The 16,155-nt window shown below is 46.3% G+C and overlaps 1 protein-coding gene across 1 annotated transcript in view; it reads right to left on the bottom strand.

Moving 5' to 3' along the window:
- syne2a (spectrin repeat containing, nuclear envelope 2a) overlaps positions 1-16,155 on the bottom strand; it is a 242,120-nt gene that overhangs the window by 157,175 nt on the left and 68,790 nt on the right. The window contains exons 25-41 of the mRNA XM_084151514.1: positions 15,091-15,284; positions 14,282-14,591; positions 11,765-11,886; positions 10,929-11,052; positions 10,336-10,496; positions 9,828-9,978; positions 8,894-9,630; positions 8,599-8,772; positions 7,801-7,951; positions 7,330-7,488; positions 6,505-6,672; positions 6,180-6,281; positions 5,378-5,581; positions 4,823-5,028; positions 4,469-4,576; positions 4,048-4,342; positions 3,668-3,846 (exon numbers count right to left, since the gene is read on the bottom strand). Of these exons, the coding sequence (XP_084007640.1) occupies positions 3,668-3,846; positions 4,048-4,342; positions 4,469-4,576; positions 4,823-5,028; positions 5,378-5,581; positions 6,180-6,281; positions 6,505-6,672; positions 7,330-7,488; positions 7,801-7,951; positions 8,599-8,772; positions 8,894-9,630; positions 9,828-9,978; positions 10,336-10,496; positions 10,929-11,052; positions 11,765-11,886; positions 14,282-14,591; positions 15,091-15,284 (3,545 nt within the window). The remainder of the gene's footprint in view (positions 1-3,667; positions 3,847-4,047; positions 4,343-4,468; positions 4,577-4,822; positions 5,029-5,377; positions 5,582-6,179; positions 6,282-6,504; positions 6,673-7,329; positions 7,489-7,800; positions 7,952-8,598; positions 8,773-8,893; positions 9,631-9,827; positions 9,979-10,335; positions 10,497-10,928; positions 11,053-11,764; positions 11,887-14,281; positions 14,592-15,090; positions 15,285-16,155) is intronic.

Below are 16,155 nucleotides of genomic sequence, written 5' to 3'. Positions count from 1 at the left end.
AAGTGGTCGTCTGGTTGCATGCAACTGATCCAACTGTCTGTAGAGCCCATGGAAGGTATTGATCTTCCTCCAAACAATGTGCAAGTGTTTGAAGCTTTTTCTGGGCCCAAACAAAACATTGAGGTTTCTTCTAAACCACACCAAGGGACTGAGTTGTCCCACGGACACAGGCAAGGGATTTACTTATCTCCTGAGCACGAGCATGGTATTGAGCCAGGACAAGATCCTCAAAGAGTGTTCAGGCTACCTCCTGAACCCATGCAAAGAAATGAGTTGTGCCAAGAAGCTGAATCGAATACAGACTCCTGGCAAGTGTTTACAGTGTCCAATGAGTCCAACCAAGAGATTGAGACAGCCAAAGACCTTCAAGAAGTGTTCAAGCGACTTACCACACCCAAGCAAAGAACTGAGCAGCCATATGGATGCATGCAAGGGTTCGAACTGTCCTTTGAATCCACACACACGATCGACCCATTACCTAACTCTGGGCAATTGTTTGAAAAGTCCACAGAGGACGAAGACATTGACATTTCTTCTAAACTTCACCAAGGGATTGAGTTGTCCCGAAAATACAGGCAAGGAATTGAGTCATCTCCTGAACATGAGCAAGGCATTGAGACATCTTTTGGGACTAAGCTTTCTATTGAATCTCAAGAATGGATGGAACAATCTCCAAATTCCTGGCAAATAAATGCAATGTCAGACGAATCCCAACAAACCAAACTGTCCACAGAGGAAGAGTCTACGCTGCTTCCTGAACTAAAGCAAATTAATGAAACGTGTCCTAAGCTCAAGCAAGAAGTAGAATTGACCCCTGACTCCTTGCAGGTATTTGAGGTGTCCAATGAACCCATGAAACAGACTGAATCAACCACTGAGTCTCATGGGGTGTTCAAGGTTCCTCTGCCACCAAAACGATGGGTTAGGAGGTTTCCAGGGTACATTCAAGGGAGTGAGCTGTCTCATGAGTCCATGCAAAGAATTGATTCCTTTGCAAACTCTGGGCAAATATGGAATATGTCCACTGAACCCAAACAACAAATTCAAGTGTCTACTAGACTCAACCAAGGGACTGAGAGCTCCACTGAGCCACATGAATGGATTGAGCGTTCTCCTATCTGCTGCCAAATATTTGAAATGTCCAATGAATGTCAACAAATGACTAAATCCTCCACAGAGACTGAGGAAAAGTTTAAGCTGCCTCCTGAACTCAAGCAAGACACGGAGCTGTCTTCTAAGCACAAGCAAGGATATGAATTGACACCTGACTCTTGGCAAGTGTTTCAGGTTTTCAATGAGTCCCAGGAACGGCTTGAGCCAGCCAAAGAGTCTCAAGGAGTGTTCAAGATACCTCTGCCACCAAGGAAAAGGGTTGAGCGATCTCAAAAGTGCATGCAAGGAATTGATCCCTCTGGCCAAGTGTTTAAGGGCTCTGCTGAGCCCCAAAAGCAGATTGAGGTGTCTTCTCAACCCCACCAAGGGACCAAGTTGTCCCCTAAACCCAGGCAAGAGACTGAGCATGAGGAAATTATTGAGCAATCTCTTGAGTCCAGGCACAGGACTGAGATTTCTATTGAGCCTCAAACATGGAACTTCCTAGAAAAGCTTGATGTGTCCACCGAGCCACAACAACTGACTCTGGGAGAGTTTAAGCTGCTATCCACACTCAGGCAAAAGACTGGGAGGTCTTCTGTGTGCATGAAAAGGTTTGAAGTGACTTCTGATTCTAAGCAAGATACTGAGCTTTTTGAAACCCAGCAACAGATTGAGATAGGTCTTGAGCTACAGAAAATAACTGAAATGTACCATAGTTTAAAGTGTCAAGCAGAGCCATCTCCGGAATCCTCGCTACAGACCAAGCCATCTCCAATGTCTGGGCAAGTGTTGGAGGTGTTCCCTGAGCACTCTACTGAACCCACTTCTGAATCCCTGCAGGGAAATGATTTATCATGTGACAGCATTCAAGGAATTGATCCAGCCAATGAGCCCATGAAAGGAATAGGGTTCTCTCTTGAGTTCCAACAAATGAGTGACAACACTGTCTCAGAGCAACCCCTCCACGCCCCACCCCCTTCTTTTGACTTTTCGTCCTCTCCTCCACCACCTATGTTCTTTTGTGATGTACAATCATATAACAATTTAAGACCCATGCCATCCAGCCCTCCGCAGGATGATGATTTTGATGAGGCAGAATCTTATGGCACCTCATGGAGTCCAGAGTTTATGGCAAGTGAACAACCTGAGGTGGCAGAAGAAGATTCCCATATCTCCTTACAGAGTCATGAGCCAATGCAAAGGGTCAAGAGATTGACCCCATACCCATACACTAGACCAAGACCCATTGAGGACCATGAGAATGAGGATAGAGACAGTATTCTAAATAATGTCAACCCTTCAGACATACCTGACACATCTGGAGGAAGTAGAAACCTGCCTGAGATTTTAGAGTTAGAAGCTGAAGATGCAGATGATGAGTCTGATAACAAGGACAAGGAAGAGGGCTTCTGCTGTAATGGCAGAACCCAAAGCCCCCAACTAGCAAGTCCATTGGCTGGCACATCTGGGAATGCAGGATCAACCAGGCACCAGGCACCAGGTCTTCAACATGCAAAAACAAGTAAGTCAAAGCAAGTTTCTTTCGGAAATGTCAAAATTCACGGCAAGTTTGTCAAGTCAACCACCCATTCCTCTTATGAGCACAAGCCTAAGGTTGCTCAAGGTAGAAAGCGTTCCAGAAAATCAAGCCGTGAGGAGATCGGTGACGAGATAGAAATGTCTCTCAGAAGGAGCACTGTGGCCCGCCGCACCAGTACGATTTTTTCCCACTCTCAGACACCTAAGCCTTGTAGCATTGTGTCAAGACGCCAAAGCGATTATGGTGAAGAGGATGAGAACTGCTGTAGCCGGAGTTCTAAGAGCCAAAGGCTTGACAACCCCTCTCTAATGATTCTATATTCAGGTGAGGGTGTACCTTCTTATTTGCTAGATTTCCTTCCAACCCCTGGCAGACTAAGTCCTACTCTTGAGGGTAGTGCTAGGATGAGCTCTTCAAGCCATGCCCTGGGCCAACAGGGTCCCTCACTCACAAGGAACAGAAGTGGAATGACGATGAGGGCAACACTGAACCCCCCAGCAGAGTCAGAGACCGACAGAACAGAAGAAGAGAAAGTCAAACAGGACAACCGCCCCGGAGGACAATGACTGATGCATAGCATCCTCCTCAACCCACCCCCCATCTTATCTTCTATTCTTGCTTTTACTCACTATTCTTGAACAATAAACAAATTCAGCATCATAATTGAGCCTATATTGTAGTCATTTTACAGTGCTATTGTGGAAGACAATATGACAATTTGTGGCATGGATCTGGAGTGTGTTTGTGCTTAATAGAGTAAGAGAGAGTGAGAGTGAGAGAAGAAAACTGCATGTACAAGTCAACTTTAAATAACTCAGAGGTAGTTAGTTACATTTGCCAAGACCCACCCTCAGTTTACAGTTTACACTGTTGGTGGAAACAGAGACTGAGGAGTACACCTTTAACTATTCACAATCATTCCATCGATACTTTCCTACTATCAACTAATTACACAGAGGTCATGCCTTTCTGACAGAAACCTCAAAAATCATAGAAATTGATTAGTGTCTCGAGTCTCATTCGTTCACCCACCTGTGGTGTTGGTCTGCAGACTGCAGTATGGCTCCCCACTGCACCTCTGTGTAACTGACGGTCTGCATGACGTCCAGTTTCAGACTCTCACCCAGGCCCGGCCTGTGGGCCAGCCTTTGGCCTGCTTCCTTCAGCTCCTCCATACGAGACTCTCCCTCTGCCTTGGCACTCAACACGCTCTGCCAGACACAACAGAGGTAGCAAGAGACAAAGGTTTCATGTTTAAAGGTAAAATCTGTGACTTTAATTTCAGGTAATTTCCTTTTTTTGTGATTGGCTCTTGGTAAATGTATTGTTTTATGTGCTATTAGAGGATATCTGCACCACCACCAAATATCCCCCAGGCGGAGTTTGGAGTAAGCCCGTAGACAGGTTCTTACCTGTGCAGCCTGTAGTCTCTGCTCAGCCTGGCTGTGTGTGCATGGGGCTCCAGTGGCCAGAGAGTCAGCCTGCTGTTGCAAGACTCTAACCCAGGCTTGGGTGTCCTGGGCCAGAGTCTGGAAGGCCTGGGTGTGGCTGGTCAGAGAGCTCTGGTTCTCCTTGGAGGAAAGCAGATGGGTGCGGAGGCTGTGGTAGCGCTCTAGAAGTTTCTCACTCTCTTTTAGTAGGGGGGAATGCTTTAGGGTGCTCCCATGCAAGGATGTTATGCGTCTACTGAGGGCCTCTGTGTGCTTACTACATTTGGGGGAGGAGAGACAGATGAGTTAAAACCATCACTACCATCACCATGACCTTTATGTCCATCATAATCATTTTTGCAAATGTCATCATTGTAGTTAATGCAATTTTAGATTATGTGACCTGTGTTCGACTACATCCTCCTGCAAGCGGCTAAGCTCCTCCCCTTTCTCCACCTTCAGCACTGCAGCTTGCAACCACTCTTGCAGATGGGCACACTCCTCCTGCAGACTACCACACAGACACACACACGTTAGTAAAAACACTACTGCAAGTAAATCATAACTAATGTTATTTGCATACCATAAAATAAAGTGCAACCAAAACCACACTAAAAATCACAGATGATGGATTTTGGAGTACATGTGGGGGAACATGGAATCTGATAGTATGCCACACATTATACACCCAAGATGGACTAATATCTGAATAGATATACTTGTAACTATCAATAGGTATGCTTGTGACAGCCAGTACCTGTGCAGGGCCTTGATATCCCTCTGGGCCTGCACCCTCATTTCACTGAGGCGCTGACGGGCTGCGCAGACGAGCTCATGCAGCCGGACACCATCTGCAGCTAGGCTCTGCAAGCTCTGTGGGCTGGCCACAGAGGTCATGAGGTGCAGCTCCTCCAGGAGGCCCTCCGCCTGCTTTCCCCATGTCTGAAGCTGTGCAGACAGCTCCTGCACATGAAAGCAGGTTTTTGAGCAATGAGTACCAAGGCTAGTGGCAGGAGGAGAATAATGTTATGGAAAGCAATGTTTTTTAACACTGGGAACAAATTTTGCATCCATTTAGGATTATTTTAGACACTAATAAGAACATATGATAGGTTCAAGGGAATCTACTGATCATTATAATCAATTTTTGTTTCATTATATTCAATCAATCAGTGACTCAATCAATCAATGATGCTCAGGAGCATAGTTCTTAATCATGCCTCACCTGAACCAAAGAAACTAAGGGTACCCTCTGAAATGGGGATATGGGTCAAACATAAGAGATACCATATGGGAAAATATTGACCCTCACCTGAATCTGTGTGAGGAGCTTTGGGCCATCGGCAGCACTGAGCGTGTCCAGTGAGTCCTGGATGCCCTGAAGAGAGGAGTGACACTCTGCCATCTTGGCTGCCACTTGTCCCTTGGCCACCACCAGGTGCCTGTAGACGTCCCCGAGGTCGGAGAAGAGCTCCTTCACCTGCTCCATCTTCTTCCTCATCTGGGTCTCGATCACCTGGGTGAGGAAGAGGAAGTGGAAGAGTCGGTCACTGCTGAGCATCATTTGGAAAATTTAACAAAATACATTTCATTAAATTGTTCTCTAAATTGTGTCTCTGAGAGATAATTACTTTCTACTTTGTAAACGAGCACTCATTCTAAAGTATTGATAAAGAATTTCATTGAAGTATTGAACAAGGATACATTTTGGAGAAACGCAAAGACCTGTGCAGGCCAACCCAGTGCCATATAGACTTATTCAGACCAACTCAGGCAATCTCAGACCCACACAGGCTATCTCAGGCCCATTCAGGCTATCCCAGAACAACAGAGGCTATAAACACTCCCAGGCTATACCACTCACACAGGCTGTCTCAGACTCACACAGGCTATCCCAGACCCATCCAGGCCCATGTAGGCCTTTGCAGGCCCCTAGGATCACCCAGACCTACCCTGGCCCACACAAACCTGTTTATCCAATATGGAGTTAGTGCCAAGAGAAAGAATTTAGCATTTGTATGCAGACATTGAATTTAATATAACTCATATCACTCCATATTTTCAGATCCACTCAAGTCCCACTCCCAGCAGGCCTACCTCTCAGGCCCACTCACCTGCAGCTCCAGTGGGGGCTCCTTGCTCTGCAACAAGACCTGGATCTCAGAGGCCCTCCTGTGAAAGCGCCCCATACTCTCCTCCTGGACCTGGATCTCGTCCTACAGTAAGAACACAACATGGGTCCATGATCAAGGTTGGGGACCAATCCATTTCAATTTCAATATATTCAGGGAATTAGTTGAAATCCCAATTAAAAAACTGGAGAGAAAAAAGTCATCATTGAGATTAGGAAATACATAGCACTCTTGGAATCTTTAACTGGAATCAACAGGCAGACAGACCATCACGATTCCCCTTTCAGAGTGAAAGGACTTGAGTTACCTGCATGGCTGTGACCTCTTGCTCGCTGTGGAAGGGGTGTGACTGCACCAAGCAGGCCATTTTGTGGCCGGTCCAGCTCTCCACCTCCCCGCCCAGCTGCAGCAGCCCATCCCACAGGTCCAGCCCCATGCGCAGGTTGTCCAGGTGAGTGTCCGTCCTCTCTGTCACCTGGGAATATCACAGCTCTCAGGCTTGACGTTCTAGGCAATAATCCATTCAGGGTACACATTTATCTGAGTACCTATGAGACTTGGCTTGCGTTCGGTTGACCAGAGCAAACATTTTGACCCAAAGGGTTAGTACATTTCACATTTTAGTCATTTAGCAGACGCCCTTATCCAGAGCAACTTACAGTTAGTGAGTGCATACATTATTTTTTTGTTTTTCACACTGTCCCCCCCGTGGGAATCGAACCCACAACCCTGGCGTTGCAAACGCCATGCTCTACCAACTGAGCTACATCCCTGCCGGCCATTCCCTCCCCTACCCTGGGCCAATTGCGCGCTGCCCCATGGGTCTCCTGGTCGCGGCCGGCTACAACAGAGCCTGGATTCGAACCAGGATTCGAACCAGGATCTCTAGTGGCACAGCTAGCACTGCAATGCAGTGCCTTAGACCACTGCGCCACTCGGGAGACACAGTACTAGTGCATTTGGGTAAAAACTGTTATTACACTACCCTAAAGTGACAAAATAGGAGAGCCAAAGTCCTGTGAAAAATTTGACACAAATTGAAAACATGTCTTTCTGCTGAGGCATTATAGGGCCCCCTGTGGTGTAACTACTTGTACTTGTATTGGTCTCTGGCAGGGGGGTGAGAACTCACATCTAGCCAGTTGTCCATCAGGGTGTCAGCCTCGCTCTCAAACGGAGTGTCAGGGCAGTCAGGGATCTGGCGCAGCTGAGACTGCAGCTGCTTGCAGATGCCGCGCATCTCCTCCACTTCCTCCCCGAGACCACTCAACTCTGCCTTGGTGCTGTGGACCTGGTAAATATACACGCACATGCACACACAAACACATATAAATACAAACAAAGGCACACAAAAAAATACAAGTATGAAAAATAAATACACAAAAAAACATTACCAGGTGAAGAGATACAGTATTCTGTACGTATGAAAGCACATTTGAGGGAAAATGTTATGATCTTATGCTGCCATCGTGTGGTGGGAAAAAAAGAGATCATTATGGTTGTGGTTGTGTTATCTGTTGCATTGTTCTTGTGGTTGTGGCTGTTGTTGTTGTTGTTGCTGTTATTGTTATTGTTGTCATTACTATAAGTTCTAGCTCTTTACCTTAATAAGGAGCCTCTGTAGGTTGTCTTTGCCCATGTACGAGGCCTGTTCACTGATGGTGCGCTCGGCCCTCTGTAAGGTGCTGCTTAGACGACCGCGTACCATTTGGGACCTCTTCAGTAATTCTGTTAGACCTCCACAATGACCCAGCCTGTGCAATGCACACACAAGGAGTGATCACAAACAGCACAGTCACACACAGCAGTGTCACACGCAGCACTGTCACAAAAAGAATGATCACACACATAACATAGTAATACAAAGGATGATCACACACAGCGCGGTCACACACACACAGCAGTCACACGTAGAGATTCATACATGTTCAAATTCAACTGTTAACTGATATCGACTCAGCACAATCACACACTCGGTCACATCCACAGCGTGGTCACACACATAGAGCACTTGACCTCCATTTTAACCTCACTCTGTCTTTTCCCTCCTCTCTTCTCCATTTGTCTCTTATTTTTTGCTCCTCTCCCTCATCTCTCCTCTACTCCTCTTTTCTTACCTCAGTAATGCCTCTGTTGGTCTGCTCCTCCTCCTCTCCCCTCCTTCTTTGGGCCTTAAGCCCTTCCCGCTGTTCCTGTACCTTCTTTCTTCTTTTTCCCCTCTATGGTGTCACCTCTTTTTTGGGGCAGTATCCTCCTCCGCAATGACCCTGTCACTCCACCTCTCCTTCACCTCTCCTCTTCCTCTCTTACCCCTCAGTAATGGTTCTGTTGGACACCTCCCTCCTATCTTTTCACTCCTCCACTCCTTTATTTCAACTCTCCTCTCTTCTTCCTGTCTTACCTCTCTGTAATGGCTCTATGGGTCTCCTCCCACAATGTCTCCAGCTCCTGTGTGGCTCTGCCGCTTTTGGGGCTGGGGTTCGTCTGCGCAGCCAAGCAGTCTGCAGTCTCTAGACTCTGCAGCTCAGAGCGCAGCGCAGCCAGACGCCCCTCCAGGTCTGCCAATGCACGCATCCTGAGGAGGAGGAGGAGGAAGACAGGGAGAAAGAGCGTGTTTGCTCATCCACAAGTGCTACAGAGAGGGTGTGTATGTGTGTGTGTGTGTGTGTGTGTGTGTGAGCATGTTTGTCACACACCTGTGCTGCACTGCAGTGAGTGTCGGCTCCTTCAGTCCCTGCTGCTCCACTGCCCTCTGAATCTCCCTCAGGACCGCCAGTAGGGCCATCCTCCTCTGGCCTGGACTCCTCTTCTCCTCCCCCTCTTTCCCTTCCACCTGGCCCTTCCTCCTATGGCCTGATGATTCTTCCTCTTCCCTCCTTCTTTGGGCCTTCTGCATGTCAGGCCCCTCCCCTTTAAGGCTTAGCTCCTCCTCCTCCTCCTGCTTCTGTCCGCTCCCAATTCCTCTTCTGGCCAACTCGAGGTCTGCCTCATCCAGTCGCTGTGACAATGCTGCCACTGTGTCACGACAAGTCGCAGCAGCTCCTTCCATCGTCAACGCCATTCCGGCCACCTCCAGTAGACCATCCACGCTCCCGGCTTCTTCCCCAGCCTTCCTCACACTCTGCCGGATAGACAGCAGCCCGGAATGCCTGCCTCGGGCCCGGGTCGTACCATCTCCATTTTGCCAGTGGTCCAAGGGAACAAGCGCAGCCTGTATCCCAGCGTTGGCCTCTCGTATCTTGGCTAGAAAGCGATCGAGGGCCCCGGCGGCCGAGCTTACCCTCTTCAGTGTCTGTCTGAGTTGGTGGAGGCGGTGGCTGCAGCCCAGGAGGGCGTGGCAGAGGGGCGGGGGCATAGAGGGGTCTAGGGCCTCCCCCTCGGAGGTCTGCCCTGACACGCACATCAGCTCTGCATGGAGCCGCTGGTCCATTTCCTGGGGGATAAGAAGACAGTAGACACTTAAAGGCCCAGTCTTTGATCTTGATTAAATTACCCATTGATTCTTGAAGAATATCACTTATTAACAGCTCATGAGCTTAGTGTGTGTGTGTGTTGAACAAAATACATACAACTCATCAACTGCTGTGTGTCAAGTCAAGTGATGTGTGGACACTGACGGGTACAGTATACCTTAAAGTCCGCCACAGTCCAGGGATCAGTCAGGGCATAGGCTGAGATGGCTATGGGCTGCCTGGTGATGCGGTCGAGCTGGTCTGAGATCAGTGATATCTGAGAGTCTGCTGATTCCATCAGCTCCACAGTGGTGTCCAGAGAAGCCATTCTGAGAGAGAAACACAAGCCATTTCATTTCACACACGCACACATACATGTATGCATACACAAACACATGCACGCACACACACACACAAATGCAGGAGTAACTACCAAGTATTTAATAGGAAATGATGTGGTAATAATGGGTAATTTGCACTAAAGGAAATTCAACACAATTGGTCCCTATGTGTGTTCGCATCTTTTGAAATTCGGAAGGGAAGGGGACATTTTGCCCATGCTTTGGCTGAGAGTTCCTGTATAGGGGGGTGAAGACTTCGCTAGTCTCGTTAATATCTTTTATCATACGTCTCCCCCAAATGTACTTTTTCAAATAAATAAAATGAACTTGAAAGTGAAACTGGACCTTGTCTGCAGGCAGATCTGCTGGCCTCTCCACTGCTGAACGAGCTCGGACCCTTCACTGTCCCCCTCCAGTCCACCTCCCTCTGCACTCTGCTGCTGGGACACCTGGGAGGACTGCAGCTCAAACTCAAACCAGAGCACCTCAGTCTCCTGCTTAAGAGCCTGCCGACACACACACACACATACACACACACATTTTTGAAACGCACACACGCACATTTTTAAAACACACACACATTTTTTAACTGACTGAAATGGGGAGGTACTACTTGAACGTGTGCAATAAGATATTCACATTTTCCAATTCCGCTGCAATTTTTGTTTTAAACAGTGTGTCCTACTGAACACAACTGTGGCGGGAAGGCAGCTGAGACCATATAAATTATCTGTGTCACCCATGAGTGTTCTAGTCCAATTGGTATGAGCCTGGGCTTTGTCCCTTCTAGTAGTTCTATGTCTATTTAATGTATTTTTTAAATCTTGTGTAAGCTGCAAAGCTATTCAATGTTCCTGCATAGTAAACTGCCAAAGTGCATAATTGTGGCGCGTGTATTTATATACGTGTGAATAAACCATTCTATGGCTGAGACTGACCTGTAGCTCCTTGAGGTGGCTGTGCAGGGCAGAGGTGGTGACTGGCTCGGGCTGAAACTCTCTCTCCAGACTCTGTCTGTTTCTCTGGAGCTGGGAATGGAAGGCTGAATGGGAAGCTCTGTACCTGAATAGTCAAGGTTCAACTTTTTTATTAGTTACATTTTTGAAACAAACATGACATTTGTTTCCACAGTGCAAAGAAATTTAAGACAGGAATTATACACGTAAAAAGAACCAGCAAAAATATATCAAATATAAAAAGTTGTTCAATTGATTCAGTGCAGTCATTTAATAACAACACATTTGATCTATGAGCATCTTTCAAAACAACCACTGAACATGAAAACTGGAGGTGAGAATAAAGCATCACTCACATTAGCAACTTTCTCCTGCATTAAACAAAACTATCAAAACTATCAACAAGTGCGACAAGTTTTCAAATGGAGCGTTGGTTGAAACGGTTTGGTATTGTGGTCGATTGGCCATGGCAACTTGTTATTGCAGTGGTTAGCACAGTGTCTATAAACAGTTTATAGCTTTCTTATAGCATTCTATATCTATATATGAAAGTGTATATTTAACTAAACATTTTACAGTCATTCCAATCTGTTTTATGTATCCATAACTCAGCATCAACCCATGATCCAACCGTTTTTCTTTTCAGATCATCCTATCCAGGCTTACAAACTGTGTAGGCTAATGCAAAGATTTGAGCTCGCCTTGAACAAATTGAAAAGAGGCTTTAATGGAAGAGAGTTATCAGCATGCGTCTAGACTGTCTTTAAAAAAAACATTTGTTCACACTAGCCAACAAATTGTAGAGATGGCACCCTTACCTCTCCACCACTTCCTGCATCAACGACCCCTCTTCCTGTGGGGGGGTGGTGGCGGCGGCCGGGATGACTGTCCTTTCAGGTGCCTGCTGCTCGGTCTCCACACTGTCGCCCCTGACGATCACCTAGGAGACAGGAGAGCAGGCGTATGGTAACAGCGGGGTCAGGGGAGGCAGTAAAGACGGACAGTGGCTCTAGCACACTCTAGGATGAAGTTTCTCCCTAGGTACAGATATAGGATCAGCTTCCCCTCCCTTAATCCTTTTCTTAACCATTAGGGCGGAAAATGCAATACTGACCCAGGATCAGCGTCTAGGGGCAACTTCACCCTACACCCTCAAGCACGACCTTATCCAATTACTGGGGATTAACTCCTACAGCTGTCACTGTCTGAAGAGGTGCCAGGAGCAGCCAACCAAGACTCTGCCTCTAGGTATGAGGTTCTTAGGAAGGTGTTTTAACACTTTTAAGGTGTTTTAACACTTTATTCAGACTGTAAGTAATTGAGATGAGGTGAAACAATGGGAAGGGGGAATGCAGGTGCTAAACCCCAGTCTCCGGTGGGGAGTTGTAAAGGTGACACGTGCCAGGGACTGTTACCACTACACCATGGCTCTGCACAATGGCCAGCTAGCTAGCTAGTAGGCCTAATTCTTGAAATGTCAACTGCCATTAAAATGTAACCAGAGCCATCTGAGAAGGCTAGATATATATACAGTTGAAGTCGGAAGTTTACATACACCTTAGCCAAATACATTTAAACTCAGTTTTTCACAATTCCTGACATTTAATCCTAGTAAAAATGCCCTGTTTTAGGTCAGTTAGGATCAACACTTTATTTTAAGAATGTGAAATGTCAGAATAATAGTAGAGAGAATGATTTATTTCAGCTTTTATTTCTTTCATCACATTCCCAGTGGGTCAGAAGTTAACATAAACTCAATTAGTATTTGGTAGCATTGCCTTTAAATTGTTTAACTTGGGTCAAACGTTTCAGGTAGCCATCCACACGCTTCCCACAATCAGTTGGGTGAATTTTGGCCCATTCCTCCTGACAGAGCTGGTGTAACTGAGTCAGGTTTGTAGGCCTCCTTGCTCGCACATGCTTTTTCAGTTCTGCCCACATATTTTCCATAGGATTGAGGTCAGGGCTTTGTGATGGCCACTCCAATACCTTGACTTTGTTGTCCTTAAGTCATTTTGCCACAACTTTGGAAGTATGCTTGGGGTCATTGTCCATTTGGAAGACCCATTTGCGATCAAGCTTTAATTTCCTGACTGATGTCTTGAGATGTTGCTTCAATATATCCACATAATTTTCCTTTGTCATGATGCCATCTATTTTGTGAAGTGCACCAGTCCCTCCTGCAGCAAAGCACCCCCACAGCATGATGCTGCCACCCCCGTGCTTCACGGTTGGGATCGTGTTCTTCGGCTTACAAGCAATCCCTTTTTTCCTCCAAACATAACAATGGTCTTTATGGCCAAACAGTTCTATTTTTGTTTAATCAGACCAGAGGACATTTCTCCAAAAAGTATGATCTTTGTCCCCATGTGCAGTTGCAAACCGTAGTCTGGCTTTTTTATGGCGGTTTTGGAGCAGTGGCTTCTTCCTTGCTGAGCGGCCTTTCAGGTTATGTCGATATAGGACTCGTTTTACTGCGGCTATTGATAATTTTGTACCTGTTTCCTCCAGCATCTTCACCTAGGAGACAGAACGCATCTCCTTCCTGAGCGGTATGACAGCTGCGCGGTCCCATGGTGTTTATATTTGCCTTCTATTGTTTGTACAGATGAACGTGGTACCTTCAGGCATTTGGAAATTGCTCCCAAGGATGAAGCAGACTTGTGGAGTTCAAAAAAAAAATTCTGAGGTCTTGGCTGATTTCTTTTGATTTTCCCATGATGTCAAGCAAAGAAGCACTGAGTTTGATGGTAGGCCTTGAGATACATCCACAGGTACACCTCCAATTGACTCAAATTATTTCAATTAGCTTATCAGAAGCTTCTAACGCCATGACATCATTTTCTGGAATTTTCCAAGCTGTTTAAAGGCACAGTGAACTTAGTGTATGTAAACTTCTGACCCACTGGAATTGTGATACAGTGAATTATAAGTGAAATAATCTGTCTGTAAACAATTCTTGGAAAAATTACTTGTGTCATGCACAAAGTAGATGTCCTAACCGACTTGCCAAAACTATAGTTTGTTAACAAGAAATGTGTGGAGTGGTTGAAAAACTAGTTTTATTGACTCCAACCTAAGTTTATGTAAACCTCCGACTTCAACTGTATATATTGAACAAGCATGGGATCTGTGAAGTTATTTTATTTTTTATCTTTGAAAGACATGGTCCTGAAAAAGGGACATTTCTTTTTTTGCTGAGTTTATATATATAATTTATATATAGCTATCCACACCCTTCATTGAGAAGACACTTTTCCAACTATTATTAAGAGCGAAACACCAGATTCAGGATACCCGAGACTAGCATCCTACCATCCTACCACTTCCAGTACCTGAGTGTGATTTGGGCCTTGTTGGTGACTTTTCTGGACATGCATTAAATGACCCCCCTGGACTTGAAGTAGGCGGCCCTGGACATGCAATGGGCGGTCTTGGACTGGGAGTGGTTTTTCCGGGGCCTGCAGTGGGAGGCCCTTGTCTTGCGGTGGGCGGTTCTTTCTCAGTTGGGTTTGGTTCTGGTCTTGCAGAGCCTGAGAATGGTGTCCAGCTTGCTTTTGTGGGAGTTCCTGGCTTTGCTTTTGTGGGCCAGCCTGCTGGCCAGTCTCGCTCAGCAGGGTGTGATCTCCAGGCTCACGCCCCCTGCTAAAGTGACACAAGAACAACAACAGGGGGTAAACCCAGGACCATCACTTAGCTAATCAAATTGCCTGGCCTCAGGAAATATAAATACATATAATTAACAGTTTGAGGTTTTACAGACAAAACAAGTAGCTAATGGTTAACTAGCCCATCAATAGTTTAACTTTATAGCTTCAAACAATGATCTAAATGAATTTAATTATTTTATCACTACTAAGATATTAAAGATATTACGGGTTATTTGCAAGTAGAATTGTTGCATAGATTGCCAGGGGCAGACCAGAAATTGGCCCGGGCTAGTACACCAGCCCATTTTTTCCCTTGAGGTCCAAATTACTAGCCAAACAATGATCATTTTGCACAAAGCCCTACATTTATACCAGACCACTGGGCTAAAGATGGACCAGCCCATTTGGCATTTGCCCAAACTTCCCAATGGCCTGTCTGTTTCTGTAGAGCACCATTGAAAACTGTACTTTGTAACTGTAGCGCTATGTTTCACCTGTCCTGCGGGGGCATTGTGGCATCGTGCTGCAGTTGCGGCAGCATGCTCCCCTGCCCTCCCCCTGACTCCCTTCGCTGGACTGCAGCTCTGCTGGTTGCGCTTTCCGGGGCCAGGGTCTCACACAGGTCCCTGAGGGCCTCCACGCGCTCTGCACCTCTCAGGGACGCACCGCCCTCTGTGGGTAGACATGTCTAGAACAATAGAAATAGAATAGAATGAATCCTACAGGTACACGGGTATGCACATGTGGGTACGCAGACCCACGAGCAACTGCGGCCCCTCATGATGAGTTCATATTTTTTGGTGGCCCCCACCCCCATCAAAGTTGTCCATCCCTGATGTAGACCAAGCTCCAGAGCCACGTTTGGAGTACAGTGAAGTACAGTGAAGTACAGTGAAGTACAGTAGTTTGGAGAATGAGAACCCCGTTAGACTAAATGAGACTGATGTACAATCAGGGTCAACCTGTAAAAAAACAGGTAGATCTCCTCCCAACCCTTCTGCTTCAAAGGTGGCCGGTGAGGGGTGGCTGGTGAGGGGAGGACAGCTCATAATAATGGCTTGAATGTAGTGAACAGAGTGGTATCAAACACATTGAAACCATGTGATCATTGATATCATTGCATTTATTCCACCAGCCACCACTAATGGAAACTAGGCCTAATTTCATCCTATCATGTTACCGTGCAACAATGCTGTGAAATATTGATTCAAAAGATGTTGCAGTACCTGTTGTCTGTACACAGGTTCAGGGTCAGTGGCATCTTGCTCAGTGTTAGTAGTGCTTATGTCACATCTCATAACAGTGGGGTTAAGGGACCGCACCCGGCTGATCTCAGACCACAAGAGTGGCAAAAAGGCAGCCATCTCTGAATGCACAGCCTGGGCGTCACAAGACACAAAACCACTGTTAGTAAGCCTAGGCATTAAATCAAATTAAATGAGCACAGAATGATAAGTAGCTCATGCAATGCATTGGTACGGTGTCCATATTAGGACTCCTTGTGACTGGCACAACTACAGCTGATGTGTGCTATCCTAATATGAACAGCATACATTTGA

This window comes from Coregonus lavaretus (genome assembly GCF_964263955.1).
Source record: "Coregonus lavaretus genome assembly, chromosome: 33".
Lineage (NCBI taxonomy): Eukaryota > Metazoa > Chordata > Actinopteri > Salmoniformes > Salmonidae > Coregonus > Coregonus lavaretus.
This window is presented reverse-complemented; position numbering and strand designations above follow the sequence as displayed.